At 33.0% G+C, this 17,263-nt stretch overlaps 1 protein-coding gene across 1 annotated transcript; it reads right to left on the reverse strand.

Annotated features, from left to right (window-relative positions):
- Positions 1-293: 293 nt before the first annotated feature.
- Positions 294-16,427, reverse strand: LOC123714535 (prolyl endopeptidase). The gene is made up of 16 exons (XM_045668809.1): positions 16,269-16,427; positions 14,348-14,443; positions 12,103-12,326; positions 11,290-11,477; positions 9,057-9,139; positions 8,495-8,637; positions 7,076-7,235; positions 6,750-6,869; positions 6,243-6,323; positions 5,437-5,622; positions 4,885-4,998; positions 3,866-4,014; positions 2,670-2,882; positions 1,912-2,051; positions 925-1,115; positions 294-500 (listed from the first exon to the last, which is right to left on the reverse strand). The coding sequence occupies exons 1-16, from the start codon at positions 16,419-16,421 to the stop codon at positions 435-437; spliced, it is 2,307 nt and encodes a 768-aa protein (XP_045524765.1). The 5' UTR covers positions 16,422-16,427; the 3' UTR covers positions 294-434.
- Positions 16,428-17,263: the final 836 nt, after the last annotated feature.

Here is a 17,263-nt window from a genome sequence, read left to right on the forward strand (position 1 = left end):
TTATTCAGGACGTTGCGACTACTGAATGCTGTCTCCAACACTATCGACATATTTATATGTTCGCAGAGTGAATTCATAGAAGCGATATTGTGTAGATTATGTGTTTAATATAGACGTATTTAATGTTTCTCGACATTACAGTATTGGCATCGTCTGTAAGGATGAATGTATGTGTTTCTGTAATAAATAAATAAATGTTTTGTTTCACCACCTTAACAGCCTTGTCAGCATTACTTGATTTGGGCGATTGGATACTTCTAAAAGTACAGTGAATAAATAAAAATACACAAAAATAAAAAAAACAAAGTTTATTTATAAAAATAGGTAATGCGTAACAATATCACCAGTCAGTTAAAGACCCGAGGTAATCAATGGGTGCACGTTATTTACATAATACTATTGCAATCTCGTGGAATACTTTGTTTTTGATGGCTTCACTTCTCAAACTTCAAACCGAGCGTCAACGTCATGAAGCTCAGGATATCTGTGTGCTCCTCGATCTGGACGAAACATTTGGAATTAGAGAATAGGAGTTTAAAAGGTGCCACGGTAGATTGTCGATTTGATGTCGATTGTCTTGACTTTAAATAATACATTATATTAGGCAAAAAAACGGTTAGGGGACACGGATTTGTTTTATTACAGTTCATGAGTAGTGTTTTATGATATTATTAAGAACTAAGATACAAGATGTAAATATCAATAAAAACTAAGAAGCAAGATATCAATAAAACCTAAGAAATAAAATATTAATAAAAACTAAAAACGAAGAAAGGAAACGTCACGATACTTTCAAAATTTATAAAATTATATTTTTGGTATGTTTAAGACCAAGAAACTCTGTACAGAAGTCAAATTAATTATTGATAGCAATAATAATAATGCAATATCATGTTTGAAATGAATCTGTGAAGCATTACTTACAATTTTAGCGGTGGGTTTTCCTCCGCCGTGTCCGGCCTTAGTATCGATCCGGGCCAGCAGAGGTCTGCGCTGTAAGGTCCCGTTCACGGAGTGTTGTATCGCCGCGATGTACTTCAGCGAATGCAGTGGAACCACGCGGTCATCGTGGTCTGCCGTCAGCACTAGGGTCGCGGGGTATTCCGCCCGACTCACTGAAAAAAAAAAAATTTTTTCACACTTTGTAAATTGAAATTCTCTATGAAACTGGAAGAAACCCCTTAGAACGATAATATTGCCAATTGGCCGAATTCTTAAGCAAGTGTTTTTGTGTACAATTTCGTTAATAACCTAATATTATATTTCTTCTATATATAAATACAGTAGAACCCGTTTAAGACGATCACGCTTAATACGATTTCTCGCATAATACGCCACTTTAGGCCAGTTTCTGCAACTTGAGACTTATTTTCATACATTTTTTAACGCTTAACTCGATTCGTCATCCCGTTTAATACACCCGAGCCGAGAGGTCTAACCGAGCGCTCTAACGAGAGGTCCCAAAATAAGTGATTATTTTAAATAATGTAATTATAATTACACTAATATTTAATGTAATGTATAATTTAATACCTATATATACCAAAATTAGAAGATAATACATAATAATGTGTAAAGCACAGACGCGGAGCACGAAGAATTTCGTAGAATGACCCCTCATCTTATGTCTTTGTCGCTCGCGCATAAACAAATTGCCGTTGCGCTCACACAGATGCAGTGACCGCCGTATTCAGGTATTGTAAACCTTTTATACAAAAAAACTTGTGGTGGTATTGGTAGTGGCTTATAGTTAGACAGTCTTTATATTAACATAATATTAAAAGATACAAATTTTGTAATTTTGTAAATGACGCGTAGGAAATAGGAATTTCTGGTTCTGTTTTCACACATACAATTAAAATTTGTGGTTTGTAACTTTGATTCAGGCATAAATAAAAGCTAAAATATTACCATTGTCAGGCGCCTGGATGTTGTGTAAGGGTGAGTACTTGAGTAAATTGTCAAAGTGCGTCTTGTTGTCAGAACTGCCGTAGTCCGACACCCACGCGTGACCGATTGTGAATTTTTGGAAACGGAGCATGTCCAACACCCTGAAAATAATTTACATAAATAAATAATCTATATATACATAGAGAATCACGCAAAAAAATGAAGTAAATGTCAATTTATCTAATCAATTTATTTTTAATGTATTGAGTTGCCTTTAGAATTAAAATCTACAAAATTAATGCATATATATAAAAAACACCGTTTCGACTATTAAGTATTCATAAGGCCACAATATAAAATACATATGAACCGATAACCTCCTTCTAAAATCGGTTAAAAAAAGTCGACTGAATCTTAAAAAGCCGGCAACGCAATCGTGACTTTTCTAACAATGGCTATGAGCGGTAGCACTTAACACCATTTGTTTATTAAGTGACTAAAAACAGGTTATCAATTTGACTGATTGTTTCTTCATTTAATTTTTTTGATTTTGCGTTTCATTATTGTCTACTATAAATTTTTATTAATTTCTAATATTAGTGTGTGTGTAACTTCTTTATTACTTTTCTCATATTAACTATTAAGACAATAAAAACACTTTTTAAACGGATTGAAGCTATGTATTATTATTATAAACTTATAATTAATTTAAATTATAATTTTTAAAATTTTAAATTAAGTTTTAAAAGGAAAGACATTTTTATATATAAAAAACTCACCCAACTTGGACGATAGCGGCTCCATACAGATCCGGTCGTTGGTTGATGCAGGCGGCAACCAAAAGGCCGCCATTAGAGCCTCCTTGGGCAGTGGTCAAGGCGGGTTTCGTATACCCCGTGGATTGGAGGTATTCAGCCGCAGCCTGGAAGTCATCGAAGACGTTCTGTTTGTTCAACAGACGCCCTGCGTTGTGCCAACGCTCGCCGTATTCTCTATAAATATATTTTATTTATGAATAAGCAACTAGGTGATCTTTTTTTTAATGAAATACTAGATTTTTAGATCTAAAGCTGGTTTCCTCACGATGTTTCACGTCACTATAACTGAGTATTGATTGTGCATAGAACATTAGGATAATACCTATTTTTTTAATAAAATGGGTACAACCCTCGGGTCTCGAACCTGTTTCAATGATAATGTTCTTAAAAGGCTGATCAACGTTGCTAAATATCTTGTATATTAAAAATGTACAGGACTTTTGACGTACGGAAGCAACAATAAGTACAATTTCAATGCACGAACTAAAGATTGTACGTCGTTCGCTACGTCAATATTTCTCATAACTCTATTATGAAATGACAATGTTGATCCAACCAAGTGGAACCAGCAGCCCACTGAGGTCAAAGTCAAAAATCATTTATTCGTATAGGTAACACAATGTACACTTATGAACGTTAAAGAACAAAATATACATTAAATGCTTCTAATTTTACGTTTACTGCCAGTTGTCAAATCAAGGGCGTAGAACGGAAGAGAAGAATTGGCAATAAAGTCTCCGCCACTCTTTTTAATCGCCAAGTTACTTTTTTGTATTACACAACGTTTGTAATGTTCCACATGACATCTTTAGTAAATAAATAATAATAAAATAAATAAAAAACATACATTTGTCTCAGATTGTGAAAGATCCTCTATCAGCAGGAGGCATGGTGAAATATAAGCACGCACTTACTTTCTCGTGGGAACAACAGGCAAATACATAGATGAAATAACTAACATCGCCACATACACGAATTCAAGTACGACCAGTCACCACAAATAAAAAAGCACCCGTTCACGAGTATGACGCATTGCCATCACCATATTTAAGGGTATTTCCGAACCAATTCTAAACAATGTGGATATCTATGGGCGGGGGGTATCACGTATCATCAGATGAGCCTCCCCCCAGTTCCCCCCAAAATATAATACTAACCCGCCTCCCCGTATATTAGGTATAGCGAGGACGCCATTAAAATGCTGCATGAATACGAGACGTGTCACGCTGAAGCTCGGCTGAACGTTTATGTTGAAGCCTCCATATCCGTAGACTAAAGCTGGGTTGTTGCCATCTTGGGGTAAATCCTGAAAATTAAATAAATAAATACATTTCTGTATGGAATAATTCAGCAGCGCTCCGTGGGCGTATTTGGAACTAATGAAATGACGAAGCACATTGTTATTACAAAATAGTGAACTGCGCCAATTATGTATGGAAAATTATAGTTTCGACGACTCCCATTTTTTTTTAATACTTCAACACAACACTCTTCTTTGCAAGAGATACAGTACAATAATAAAAATTAAGTAGGGCAACGGGTGACCTTATTGCTTCCGAGCGATCTCTGCCAGGCAACTGTTTAACAATCTTTAACCGGATTAAAGCTATTTGTATTATTATAAACTTATAATTATTTACATGATTTTAAATTTAAACTTTTTCGACGTTTCGCGTGCTTTACAGCGTGCGTGGTCACGGTGACTGAAGACAAAAAATGTTGAATGTCAAAAGTATCACAGCTGTAGAGAAAGTTGTGTTATCTATATTTATTTCCCTGGAGTTGGTATCGACTTAGTAAATTTAAAATGATGTAAATAATGAATTTTATAATAATACAAACAGCTTTAATCCGGTTAAAAAAACGTTTTCTTTCAATGAGTAAAAGCTATATTAACCAAAGACAATACCAACTGTTAGGATATTTAAAAAAATATATATACGCAAGTGCATAACTACATAAAATATACAATTGCTTAGACATAAATAATAGACAAAAAGCAACAGATATGAAGATAATGAAACACGATCATTTCAGATAGATGTGTCAGCTAGTATAGTAGATATTTAAAGGAAGATAACGAAGTCTTGCTAATATAAAGTTCGTGCCTATTTAAATAAGTGCGTATTGTTAGTAATAATTGTTGGGAATGGAAATATTTTATGTAAAAACATACCTTTTTATGTACAATAAACATAGGAACTTTAGTGCCATCTTTACTTGAGTAGAAGACTTGTTTAGCCTCATATTGGGACGGATCGAATCCTTTCACGCTCACTTCTCTGAATACCTGGAAACATATTCAACACGTTAACGCAATAGTGATTTGCACGTCTCAACCGATTATTTTATAGTGATGAATTTAAGTATAGAGACAATATGCACATGGTTCAAAAAATAATGGAACCGGTTTTTTCTATTACCATATTGGATTATAGGCCGACTTAAATTTCCGGAATCAGTGTCACCGACTGACGTGATCTTTTCGAATACAGCACATTAACTTCACTACTTATATAATGGATACCAAAAAACCTGTCTTGTTTATAGAATATATTATTTTGATAGAAATGCTAGATGGCATAATATCTAATGGATTTGAAGAAATACACTTCACATTAGCTAGTTATTTTTGCGTAACTTTCTAAACAGAAGTACGATCCTTAACTTAATCTTGAATAAGACTTAAATTCTATATTAAGAGAAATAATAAAAAAATATCGCTTACTGTTGGTGCATACGGCTGCTTCTTGAAATCAACGTGGTAGATGATACCGGGAGTCAAAAACGACATAAAATGGTAGAAAATCTCGCTTTGCTCCTTCTTCCCGGAGAATCCCACCACTGAGCCTACATCCAACTTGAATTCTTGGATCAGTTGACCATCTTCCATTTTATGTAGTTGAAGAACGCTCTGGAAAACAATGTTTTGGGTGAGCACAACTTATATTTCGACGATATGTTAACTTGACACGAACACGCACGTATACGTCTATAGAATAATGGGACGACGGAATAATTTCGAAATAGTTTTTTATACAATTTAAATTTTATAAGAGGAAACCTTTAAAATAATTTTGTGTACTACTTAGTACCTAAAACGCCCATGGGGGGCAGTGTAAGCCTACCAAACAGATTTTTTCTAAGGTTAGTTTAACTTAACCACATTCGGTTTTAATACTGTTATCTTTAAGACTGTTTCGCCTTGCCAAAAACTACAGTACTAACCACAGATAGCCTCAGAAGTAAATTTCAAGAGTTGTTAAATAAATTATTGATTAATGGTAAAAAGGTAAACCAGCATTGTCTTTGGTTAACATAGTTTTTACACATTGAAATAATACAAATTTTTTACCGGATTTAAGCCGGATTAATAATTATAAGTTTATAATAAGACAAATTGCTTTTAAGTCGGTTAAAAAATTGTTTTCTTTCAAGGTAAACCAGTCCAACAATGTCAAAATGGGTTTCTGTGTAGACAGAATTTGACTTAAAGTAGGCAGAATTACTTTATAATAATGGCTCAAAATTTACCTTAACATCCCTGACATAGTGAATGACCAGTTTGTTATTGTCCACGGCTGAAGCCCAGTCCAATACATCAGTAGGGTGCTCCTAGAATGATGTAATTGTTTATACAATAATGTTCATTACATACCTCTTTACAGAAACATACATATAAGAGGGTTACTTTTAAATTGGGTGACAATGAGGTGGTGATGAATGTGAAGGAGTAGCCAGAGTATGTACAAAGTAATTAAATTTTTGCGATTCCAAATATATAAATTAATTAAAAATATTTGTGATAATTAAATGTGGCGTCTAACAAAATGTCATAGAGCGCACAATTCCTCCAAGTTACATGCGCGCGCGCACAAACGCATCGTCGGGTCGTCCCAATCGGATGAGATAATCTCATTTTTATGTAGAAATATACTTAAATTTAGAAAGTAATTATGAAAGTGAACACGCAATCTACAAAAAACACAAAAATGTTCACAATTTTTTTTGTTGCATTAAACAATATTAAGCGTAACTTACTGGTATAAGCGTCTCCCACTTGTCTTCAGCGGGATCATTGAGATCAATCTTGATCAGTCTATAGTTCGGCGCGTTCTTATTTGTACGGAAGATACACACGGAGCCTTCGTTTGAGACGTACTAGAAATTTTATAATATATCTTTAGTAAGCCCTTATTTTAAATATTAAACATTGAAATGAATAAGTTTAATCTCAACACACATTTAGATTTTAGAAAAAGTCTTTACAACAAAATTTGACAGAAAGACACAAAAGTCTCGGATTCAGTACTTTAGAATAGCCTCAAGAATTTATATTTTATCTTTAATGAAAAACAATTGAATACCTCATAATCCGCCTCGAAGTTATGTACAATCTGTGTGAGTGACAGCTTTCCATCGATTTCTGGATGTTTGTGCAAATCAGCGAAGAACAGAAGGTTATCCCGGCAATCTCTTACGGGACTGACGAGGAGGTAACGCCCACAATCACTCACTTCAGCACCACTGGAAGTAAACACTTAACCATTGACATAACGCTTGGGTAAAGTAATTGAAATTTCCAGAAAAATCAGAGAATTCAGTGGAGATTTTCTCTATTCATTTGGAGTCAATGTAAATATTTATTTCTAAGGAATTTTAATTTAATAGAGGAAACAATATAAAATTTTATACAACTTAAATGTATGACTTGCAATCGTTTGATACAGCTTCCCATTTTAATAAAAGAAATAATATAGCTATGTATATGGAGAACATTATCGCGAAACAATGGATATGTTATACGACATTAAAAGATCATTAAACATAATACTAATAAAACAAGTTATTTTATACATTTTCTACATTTCAGTAATAATAAAAACATGCTAATTCTACTGAATATAAAAAGACACCTACGCACGATTATCTTCGTTCATATTCCGCGTATTTATGTCACTGTTAACGAGAAAACGGTAAACTGAGAAAATTTAATCAAAGACAAAGATTTCTAAAGATTACATTAATATAGAAAATTTACATAATTTTAATATTGAAATTTATGTTTTTCTAACACGTTTTATGAATATTATATATTAATAATACAATAATAATAATAATATATACAGTTTGTATCAGATATTAAGTACATTAGTAGAACGGCGTAAGAATTGTCTACTACGAAAAACGGTACAGGAAAAAAGTGACATTCGATGTTGATGGGTATAGCTTACTGAACCTTGCATTGCGTAACTCAAAATGCCGTTTTCACATAGAAAGTGAGGGAATAATATCAAATGAATACAATTTTATCATGTAAAAACATATTTTTGATTTCGTTACTCCCAACATTTAATAAATTTTCTTCGAAAGTAATTCGTGTCAATGACGTCAAGTATATGTCGCAGTAAAGTAGTTAAATCAGAGAGTTTATTGAATCTCATTTACAATAAAACAAAACACGGAATTTCCAAGCTCTGTTCTCCACGATCACACCGAAATAACAATAACAAATGAAATAATCATGGCGGAGTATTGTTTTACATTGTTAATCAACACGCTGACTTTCGGTCAGACAGATACTTAAACGTTTTCGACGCTGCTTTATTTAAATCAAAATGCTAGCGACTTGATTGAATATCGATCTTTAATTAACTGACTAGAGATTCAATTGACTCTAATTTAACTACTTTACTGCGACATATACACCAATAAATTTGACCCAAGTTCTCAAGAACCATGAAAACGTAAATTATAGTACTGACAAATGACAATAAATGACTTACATCCTCCATAGTGGCTCTTCGGGGAATTCGACAACTATAACATCGCTTTCTTGCGGAGTGTTGACTCGATGGTAGCACAACTTCTGATCTCTGTTAACTTCCGTTTCTGAGCCGTCAGTCTTTCCTGTTTGTTCTGGATAACGCTGCGAACGAACAAATTAGGAAATAATCTTTAAACCCATTATAAAACTTCTTTCTATATTCACTGGCTATTACAATTCACTTTTTATTTATTTATTATATGATGGATACATGTCAGGTAGGCTACTTAGTTTATATAATTGCCAGTTAATAAATAGTACTCTTAATGTCGATAAGGTAACTACTGTGTAGATGTACAGTCATGGAAAGAATTTTTGAATTCGTTTAATTTGGATATTTAAGTATTTGGGCATTGATAAAGTTATATTTGAGTTTTTGTGTGTTCTCTTCAAATGGATATTTTGTGGCCAAAAGAGCACACCTATTCATAAAAAAGCCGGCAACTTACTCGCGCACCGTCTGAGAATGTATTAAATTAACATCAGGTAACCTATATAATTATCCACATTCCATAACTTACAGAATAAAACAATCCTTTGTTATCTTTCGTCCATGACATTGACGCGAATTTGACCTTCTTCAGTACTTCTGGATAATCCTCACCTATGGTTAAAATAAATAATTTGTATCGTACATATTATGTCAAATACGAGCAATACATATAAAACGATGTTGTTAGATTAAACAAGCATTTTGAATTAAAATAATAAAATTATCTTAACGTTCCGCTTAAATACACATAGTCGTATATACATATATAGTAAAGTGATCTTAACGTGGACACTAAGTACTAGGACCATTTCGTATTAAAATTAAAAAAAAACTGGCCTAGGTACATCAGCGTTCCAACTTTTTTTTAATATTATATTTTGTTTATGTCTCTTGTTCAGAGATATAAGTTCTTAGTACAGTTTTGATAACATTCGATTCCTTTTCCGGTAGGAAAATATACTTCAATATTATAAACACAATTGTGATAACAAGACTTGCGTTTAAATAAATCTTTTTAAATTTACGACTGGTACTGTACGAGCCAAGACTGTATTTAGCTTACTTTCTTAGTTTTATACGCGTGGCGATTTCCTGAATCGTCGAAGACTTTTCCTAGACGCTCTCTTCAAGTGTTAGATTGCTCTCATTCGTTACATAGCAAATAACATTTCATTATTTCGCTTATATTCTATTATTGTACGCGAGTGGTTAATATAATTAATTTATAATATAATTATTAAAGCACCCTGATTGACCAGGAACCGTATAGGTACAAATCGACTTCATCGAAAAGCCAAGGAATTTCTTCTTGCTACTTTACAAGCGTATCAATTTTCTAAATCTAGTTAAAACTCGTTAATTTAGTCGATCACAACTCAACCATTTAATTAGTAGTAGTTAATTTCTTGGACCTGAGTTATTTTTAATATAGAGTAACATTGACTATATCATTCATACCTATGACCCAGGAACTCAAAATCTGTCCAAGGTCTGTCTAGACTATAACTCGTTAAGATAATATTTGTATAGATAAAATTATATCCACAAACCTTCATACAATAAATACGATTGACGTAATCAAAAACCGTTATCAGTTCTATAAATTGATTTATTAGGAACTGAGAGTTCACTTTATTAATAGATCGTTTCTGCGTTTTCTTCACAAAATGCATATTAATTATAATAAGTAGAACCATAAAATAGTTTAAATACAGCTGGACTGTTCTATTAAACCTGTACCAAATGAATGAATCTAATATGACTTTAGAAAGAGGGCTTAGTGACAAGGCCACAAAGGGAATGCTTAGGTAATCCACCCAAGCATTCAAGGCCATGTAGAACGGAATGAGTAGCAAATACAAGTAGGATATCAAAAGCTACCGTGGCTGGTGAAGGCGGAATGGATAGGCCTTGTCATACTAGTATACAAGGAGGTATGTATTTTTCTCCCATACAATATTCGAAACAAACAATACAAAGTTTAAAAGGTATCGGGAGACTGGTTTCCAAACTAGGTATGAACCTGTGATATGGATAACCAGGCTTCAATTCCACAGCAAAGTCATACTGAGTCATAACAAAAAATAGGGAATATCATGAAAGTGGATGCAGGAGAGAAGTATGTCTGTAAGGAGGTCCGGGCTCTCTGCCTAGCTCTTAAAAGGTAATAAATAACAATTGGCACTTATGTCGTTTCCAATAACTATGTAATAAAATACAATCATCCTTAGCGCTGATGTCACAACTTGGAATAACGTAGTACAACAACTTGAATCGCCATTAAATTTACAGGGTAACGCCGATACATAGATTCTCGCAATAATTAATTATTTATAGATTTAAATTTTTTTTATAAATAAGTCTAATTATTGAACATGGAAAATCTTATTTTTGTTATTTAAAAGTTCACAGTTCTTTAGATAAAATATCATAAGTCATGAATAAAATATACTCATTTTTGAAAGAATTGTGAATTATGAATATGCATAAAAGGAGTATTTAAAATATCCATAGCACTAAAGCATCTCCATCATGAGCACACCAGACATACACACTATCACAAAGCACAGCCGCGTTTGGTATTACTTAATATTTTTAGTGATTTTTTTTTTAAATATTTGATTTGAATTTGTATATACATAATATGTATTCTATCTTTGGTTATGTTATTATAATTTTTTGTCTTTAACTTATGTCAGTAGAAATAAATAAAATATTATTAATACGGGAATCAAAGTCGTTCTATGCAATATCATAATTACCTGTAGCAACATCCTTAATATGTATCGTTATCCAATCAGAGCCACTAGCCGATAGACCGTACGCGAAAGTGTTGCCATCTTCCGTGAAACGACTACCAGATAATGCTACTGTACCATCCTCAGATAGTTTATTGGGATCCAGGAATACCCTAGCTTCACCATCTAGACTATCTTGTACGTATAGGACACTGAAAAATTTTAAAAGAATAAAAGTTGTATATGTAAAAATATTACGACTTAGTTAAATAATGTTTTTTCACTCTTAACACGAGTGTAAGACAAGTGAAAGTTTACATAGCTAATTTACAAATAATTTCTACTTTAATTATGCAGCACAATATGGTTGAAGGCTAACAGTTAAATATATTTGCAATGCTTGCGCTCAATTACCAATGATATTTGTACGAAGGTATGACGAAGTCTGAAAGAACTTCGCTACTGTTACTTAGGGAGCGTTCAAGTATTACGTAACGAGTTTGGGGTGGGGGGGAGCGGGTCCTCTTCTAAAACGTTACGATGCAGGGCGGGAATTGAATTACGCGTTATTGTTAATATTATTTTGCACTTTCCAGGACCTTACACCACATAATGGTAAGTTTTAGGTATAAGTCACTGGGGGTGGTCACGAAACATTTTACTATTGGATACAGAAAACGTTACGGCACGTTTCATGGGGGGGGGGGGGGGGGGGCAAGAAACTTCAAAAATTGCGTGACATAATACTTGAACGATCCCTTATGATAAATAAAACAAATTTAAATTCTTACATAAAAGTGGTATAAGTTTAAGCAAAGACATCACTCGTGAACTTACTTCTGATTTTGAAGTCCTGTATTTTTATAGAAGAAGTACCGATCCCCTCTTCTAAAAGGGCAGGAATATTTGGGGTAGTTCCATAGCTCTGTTAGCCGTTCGTTAATATCCTTTTTCACTGGACAAGAATCCAGGAACGGTCTGGTAATATTATTTTCAGCCTCTATAAATGCTTTTGTGTCATCAGAGTCGGGATCTTCCAGCCAACGGTAGGGATCTATTATCTAAAAACTCACTAATCATCAATCCAATACTTTTTATATAACTAAACTTTTTTTTCACCTGTTTATGCTGTAAAATAATCCGGATATAGGTTATGAAAACGGTGCCCCGTTGCGTTTCTTTTAAATACTAATAATTTATTTATATCTCCCATATAACATTTGTAACAAATAATATGATTACAGTTAGGAAGGTATTGGGAGACTGGTTTTTAAACTGTTTGTTATAAGGATAACAAGGCTTCCACATTCCACAGCAGTCATACTGAGTGGTAACAAAAAGTACTTACATATATGGGTAGGCAAACAAATTTAAAGACAACTAGATTAATATTTAGTAGTTAGTGGAAATTAAGTTGTATGGGTTTATTTGTTGGTCAAACACTTTAATCCTATCATACCCGTAAATAAGGTTTAAAAAATTAAAAATCAATGGCGCTACAACCTTTTTAGGTCTGGGCCTCAGATTTCTGTATCTGTTTCATGATCATCTGTTAATCGAATAGGCAAGTAGGCGATCATCCCTCTGTGCCTGACACACGCCGTCGACTTTTTGGGTCTAAGGTAAGCCGGTTTCCTCACGATGTTTTCTCTCACCGTTCGAGCTAATGTTAAATATGCACATAGAAAGACAGTCCATTGGTGCACAGCCGGGGATCGAACTTAGGACCTCAGGGATGAGAGTCGCTCTGAAGCCACTAGGCCAACACTGCTCAAAGGTTTAATTTGACAAAAATTTTATGGTACAGCTACGACTTACCATGCATGTCTCAAGTAGCCTATATTGCTCCAGATATATAATATATATAACTTGTATATATATTAAATCATAATAAATATCTGTTTCTAATTTATTTTGTCAAATTCGACTGCTTGCTAGTTAAGTTTTAACCTCAAAATTCACCTTTATAACAAGCAAAACAGACTTCTCTTCTAATACTTCTTATCCTAATTATAGATAAGAGTCCGGAGATGAAGTCACAATTACTACCAAATATTTCGCTAGAAATATTTTACGTACACGATAACGCGTACTTATAGTAGAAGAATTACAAGAATGTACAATGGCGTAAGTTAAAGCAAGATTTATACACCATTTAAGGCATTTCGTGTCGGAAATACACAATTTTCCTAGAGATTTTGCCTTGCGGTAAATTGGAACGTGACTTAATCACCGAGCACGTCGTTCAAGTTGTCAAGTTTGTCATTGATTCTTTATTTATGTGTCTCTTATAAATTGAAAGTTGTATTAGTTATGATAATTTAGTTCAAATGACATAGAAGTGACCGCTTTCACTGATAAATTTAACGAGTTAGTAACTTTCATCAGGATTCTTTCCTACAAGACGAACGTGCATGAATGATACAAACGTGCTTTCAGATGTGGCTCCTACAAAGTTCTTACATGGATTATAGAATTTACACGAGCCATTAATTCTTTTTCACCTACCACATCAACTATCTGAGGTATTGATATCACATTCGGGCCATCAGCGCTAACGGTTTCATAATAAAATAGGCCACTGTTAATTCTCATACTTGAATGGATCAATATCGAATAAAAATAATTTAAACCAGTTTAATCAAAAATCTGTTCTAGTTCGGCAAAAACATTTTTTTAAGATTACAAAATATAAACACGACCTCTGAGATACAAGTGACCCGCTAAGATCTAATTAGCTAAGCCCTAATTGATAGTACTGTATCGTTAAATACGTACTCACTGTACTGGTCATACGTTAGAAACTAAAAACATCGTATGCCTATGAACGTGCTTTGTTTTATTCGGTTTTAGAGGACGTGCCAGAGCTTCTCGACACTTACGGTTAGTGTGTCATATTAATATAGCGAATTATATAAATAACTAATATTACTTTAGACTTTATAGTTAATTACATTGTTATTATGAGAATCGACTCAAGGTGTGCTATTGGGAAATATAACATTTTAAATGTGTAAATATATACGTAGATTCATGGGGAATTACCTCCCTAGTGTTTAATAAGAAAAATAAGTATAAATACCTTAGTTCCATGATAGTCATCAACCACTGTCTCATCCCTTCTCACCTCCGGGTAGACAAAACTCATGTTCTGTGTGGTTGACGATGCGCGAGCGCACTGTAAAAACGCAAACACTGATAGAACATATTCGGCACGCATTACTAACAAGTGGTAACCACTAACTGGCCGATACGCTACTCAAACCGTACTTTATATTCAAAACGCTCAAGAACGGTAAAAAGCGCGATCTTTTGACATGCGCCAAATATAAACATAAGTGACAATTGAAAAAGGTCTTGATGGCCAGTAACTATATATAAAAAGGTCAGCGAGTCAAAGAGTATATATTCTGTACAGGTACTTTAAGTTCTTAGTAGAATAACTTAAGTTAAACAGAGTTACTGGAATGAAGTTGATAAAAGCTAAAAAAAAAAATACATAACATGTTACAATTTTATATCATTTGAAATATATATATGATGATCATTTGATATATATATATTATAATTGCATGTTAGTTTTCTGTACTAACTTTTAATTTAAATCTGATCATTTATTATACTAGTTTTTGCACAACAGACCCATTGAGAATCTAAGTGTGGAAACCAAGTCCACAATCCAATATACCAGTGTTAACCTAGATTTTATTATTACTGTGTACAAACACAGAACATCTTCTCTCATCAGATGAAGGAAAATAATATAAGCATATGCATTAGACAGCATATTGTGTTAAACAAGCAAATTACTTAACAAATAAAAATTAGACAGAAATTTGAGGCCAAGAGTTGTAGCACCACTGGTTTTTTAATCTACTTGATGTTGGATGAAACTATGTTAAGGAAGGTAAGGAGGCAAGGCTTAAAAGATTTTATTACAAAAAAATTGTTAAATTGTGCATATGGTATCTATCATAAATGCGAAAAAATAGATGCAGATGTGATTTATTCCTTAAAATACATAGAAAAGTTATATATTTAAAAACATTACTGCACAAAGTAAGGTACTTATTTGTACAAAAAAAAATCAATAAAATAATGTTTCATTCGTTAGGTTCTAGACAATAACACATTATGTTAACACTGCATATTGTAAGTACTAATAACATTTAAATAAATTCTTTGCAATTTCTTTGCTTTTAATCATGCTTAGAACATGTAACATCATTTTATATAGTCATAAGTTTTACAACAAACAAATAAATAGTGTAACTAATAAGAAGTTTTATTTAATATCAATATTCATAATCATTAATAATGACCCTGTTCAAAAATCTAATTGGATGTTTATGTTTTTTATATATAGTTGGATTGTTAAATGAAATACTATCACTAAACACACTAGACAAGTAAGATGCTACAAGGATGTCGCTGGCTGCAGTACAAAGATTATTATTTATTGACTATCCAATGGAAATTTTGATGACTAATGAAGATTGAATGAAAAACATATAACACTCATATTATACAATAAGACTTTTTTTAGTTTATGCTAAATACAACAATAATTGACAATAAACTTAATTATAATATAGTATAAATATGTTATTTTACATAATAAAATGTTGTTAACTGAAGTTACAAGAGAGTGTGATAGACAAGACTAATAGTGATAAAAGTATTATAATGTTAATTTTTATTTTATAGCGCAATGTGTGTATAATTCAATATTTTGCTATTTATTAACTAAATTTAAGCCTTAACTAAATTTCAATTTTGCAACAGTGTCTTAACATAATATATCGTTTTTACTATACCTTTACGATATCCATCGGTATTGGTTAAGGTTAGCTATTTCAAATTTTAAACTCTAACTGGACGCTATTAATTTTTTAGGTACATTTGTACCGCCTATTCGATCAAAATCCGGTTAGGCTAGGCTACATTAATAGAATACAAAACGAAAAAACAATGTCGAAAATTCGAAGTAAATATAACCTTACCAGTATTTTTCCAGATACCGAAGTTATATTGGAATTGTTCACTGTGCTATAAAAAGGACTTTGTTTTATTGTAAACACCGTAAGATTTGCAGAAAATCGGCGATGATTAGCAAAAAACCGCAGCACCGACATACAATTTGACACTGTTGACATTTCTGTTTATGCACAATCGAAATCACAGAATAAAAAGATCATACTTAGAATAGACTATAGAATACTTGCTACTTATTTTAATTTTAGCCACTGCGGTAAATTGTCGATTAATACTAGCAAAGTGATCCCTAAACACTGTTCTTGAGATTATCTACATCAAACAAGAAATACCTTTAAAACAAATTGTTAATTTAAGTACCGTTTACTTATTTCAAGTACAGTTGCTTGACTGATAATAGTAAATATTAATACACCTATGCTACGTATTTTTTGCCCATTAAGCATATGAACTGCTGTATGGCGGACTCCATGCATCGGGTTGTCTCTCTCCCTAAAATATGGCTAAGGGGCCGATGGCTGGCCATGCGTTATACTCGTGAACGGGTGCTACTTGAATTGGTGTATGCGGTGATGTTAGATATTTCGACTATGTATTTGCGTGTTGTTCCCTCGAGAATGTAAGTGTAACTATTTCACCTATTTCACCATGCCTCCCACTGATGTTGATTGATTGCTTGATGATGATCTGATGCTGATTTGGAACATGGTGTAATGGTTGCAGCTCCTTACAAACGTTGTGTAATACAAAAAAAACTTGGCGATTGAAAAGAATGGCGGAGAGTTTATTGCCAGTTCTACGCCCTTGATTTGAGAACTAGCAGTAAATGTAAAATTAGAAGCATTTTATGTATATTTTTTTTTTGACGTTCATAAGTGTACATTGTGTTACTTATATGAATAAATGATATGATGATATGAATGATACAAGAGTCCTTCGGAAAGAATGAAATAGGGATGTGTAGGATAAGGTACATTCAATATACTTTAATAATAAAACCAAT

The sequence above is a fragment of the Pieris brassicae genome, chromosome 9, assembly GCF_905147105.1.
Source record: "Pieris brassicae chromosome 9, ilPieBrab1.1, whole genome shotgun sequence".
Lineage (NCBI taxonomy): Eukaryota > Metazoa > Arthropoda > Insecta > Lepidoptera > Pieridae > Pieris > Pieris brassicae.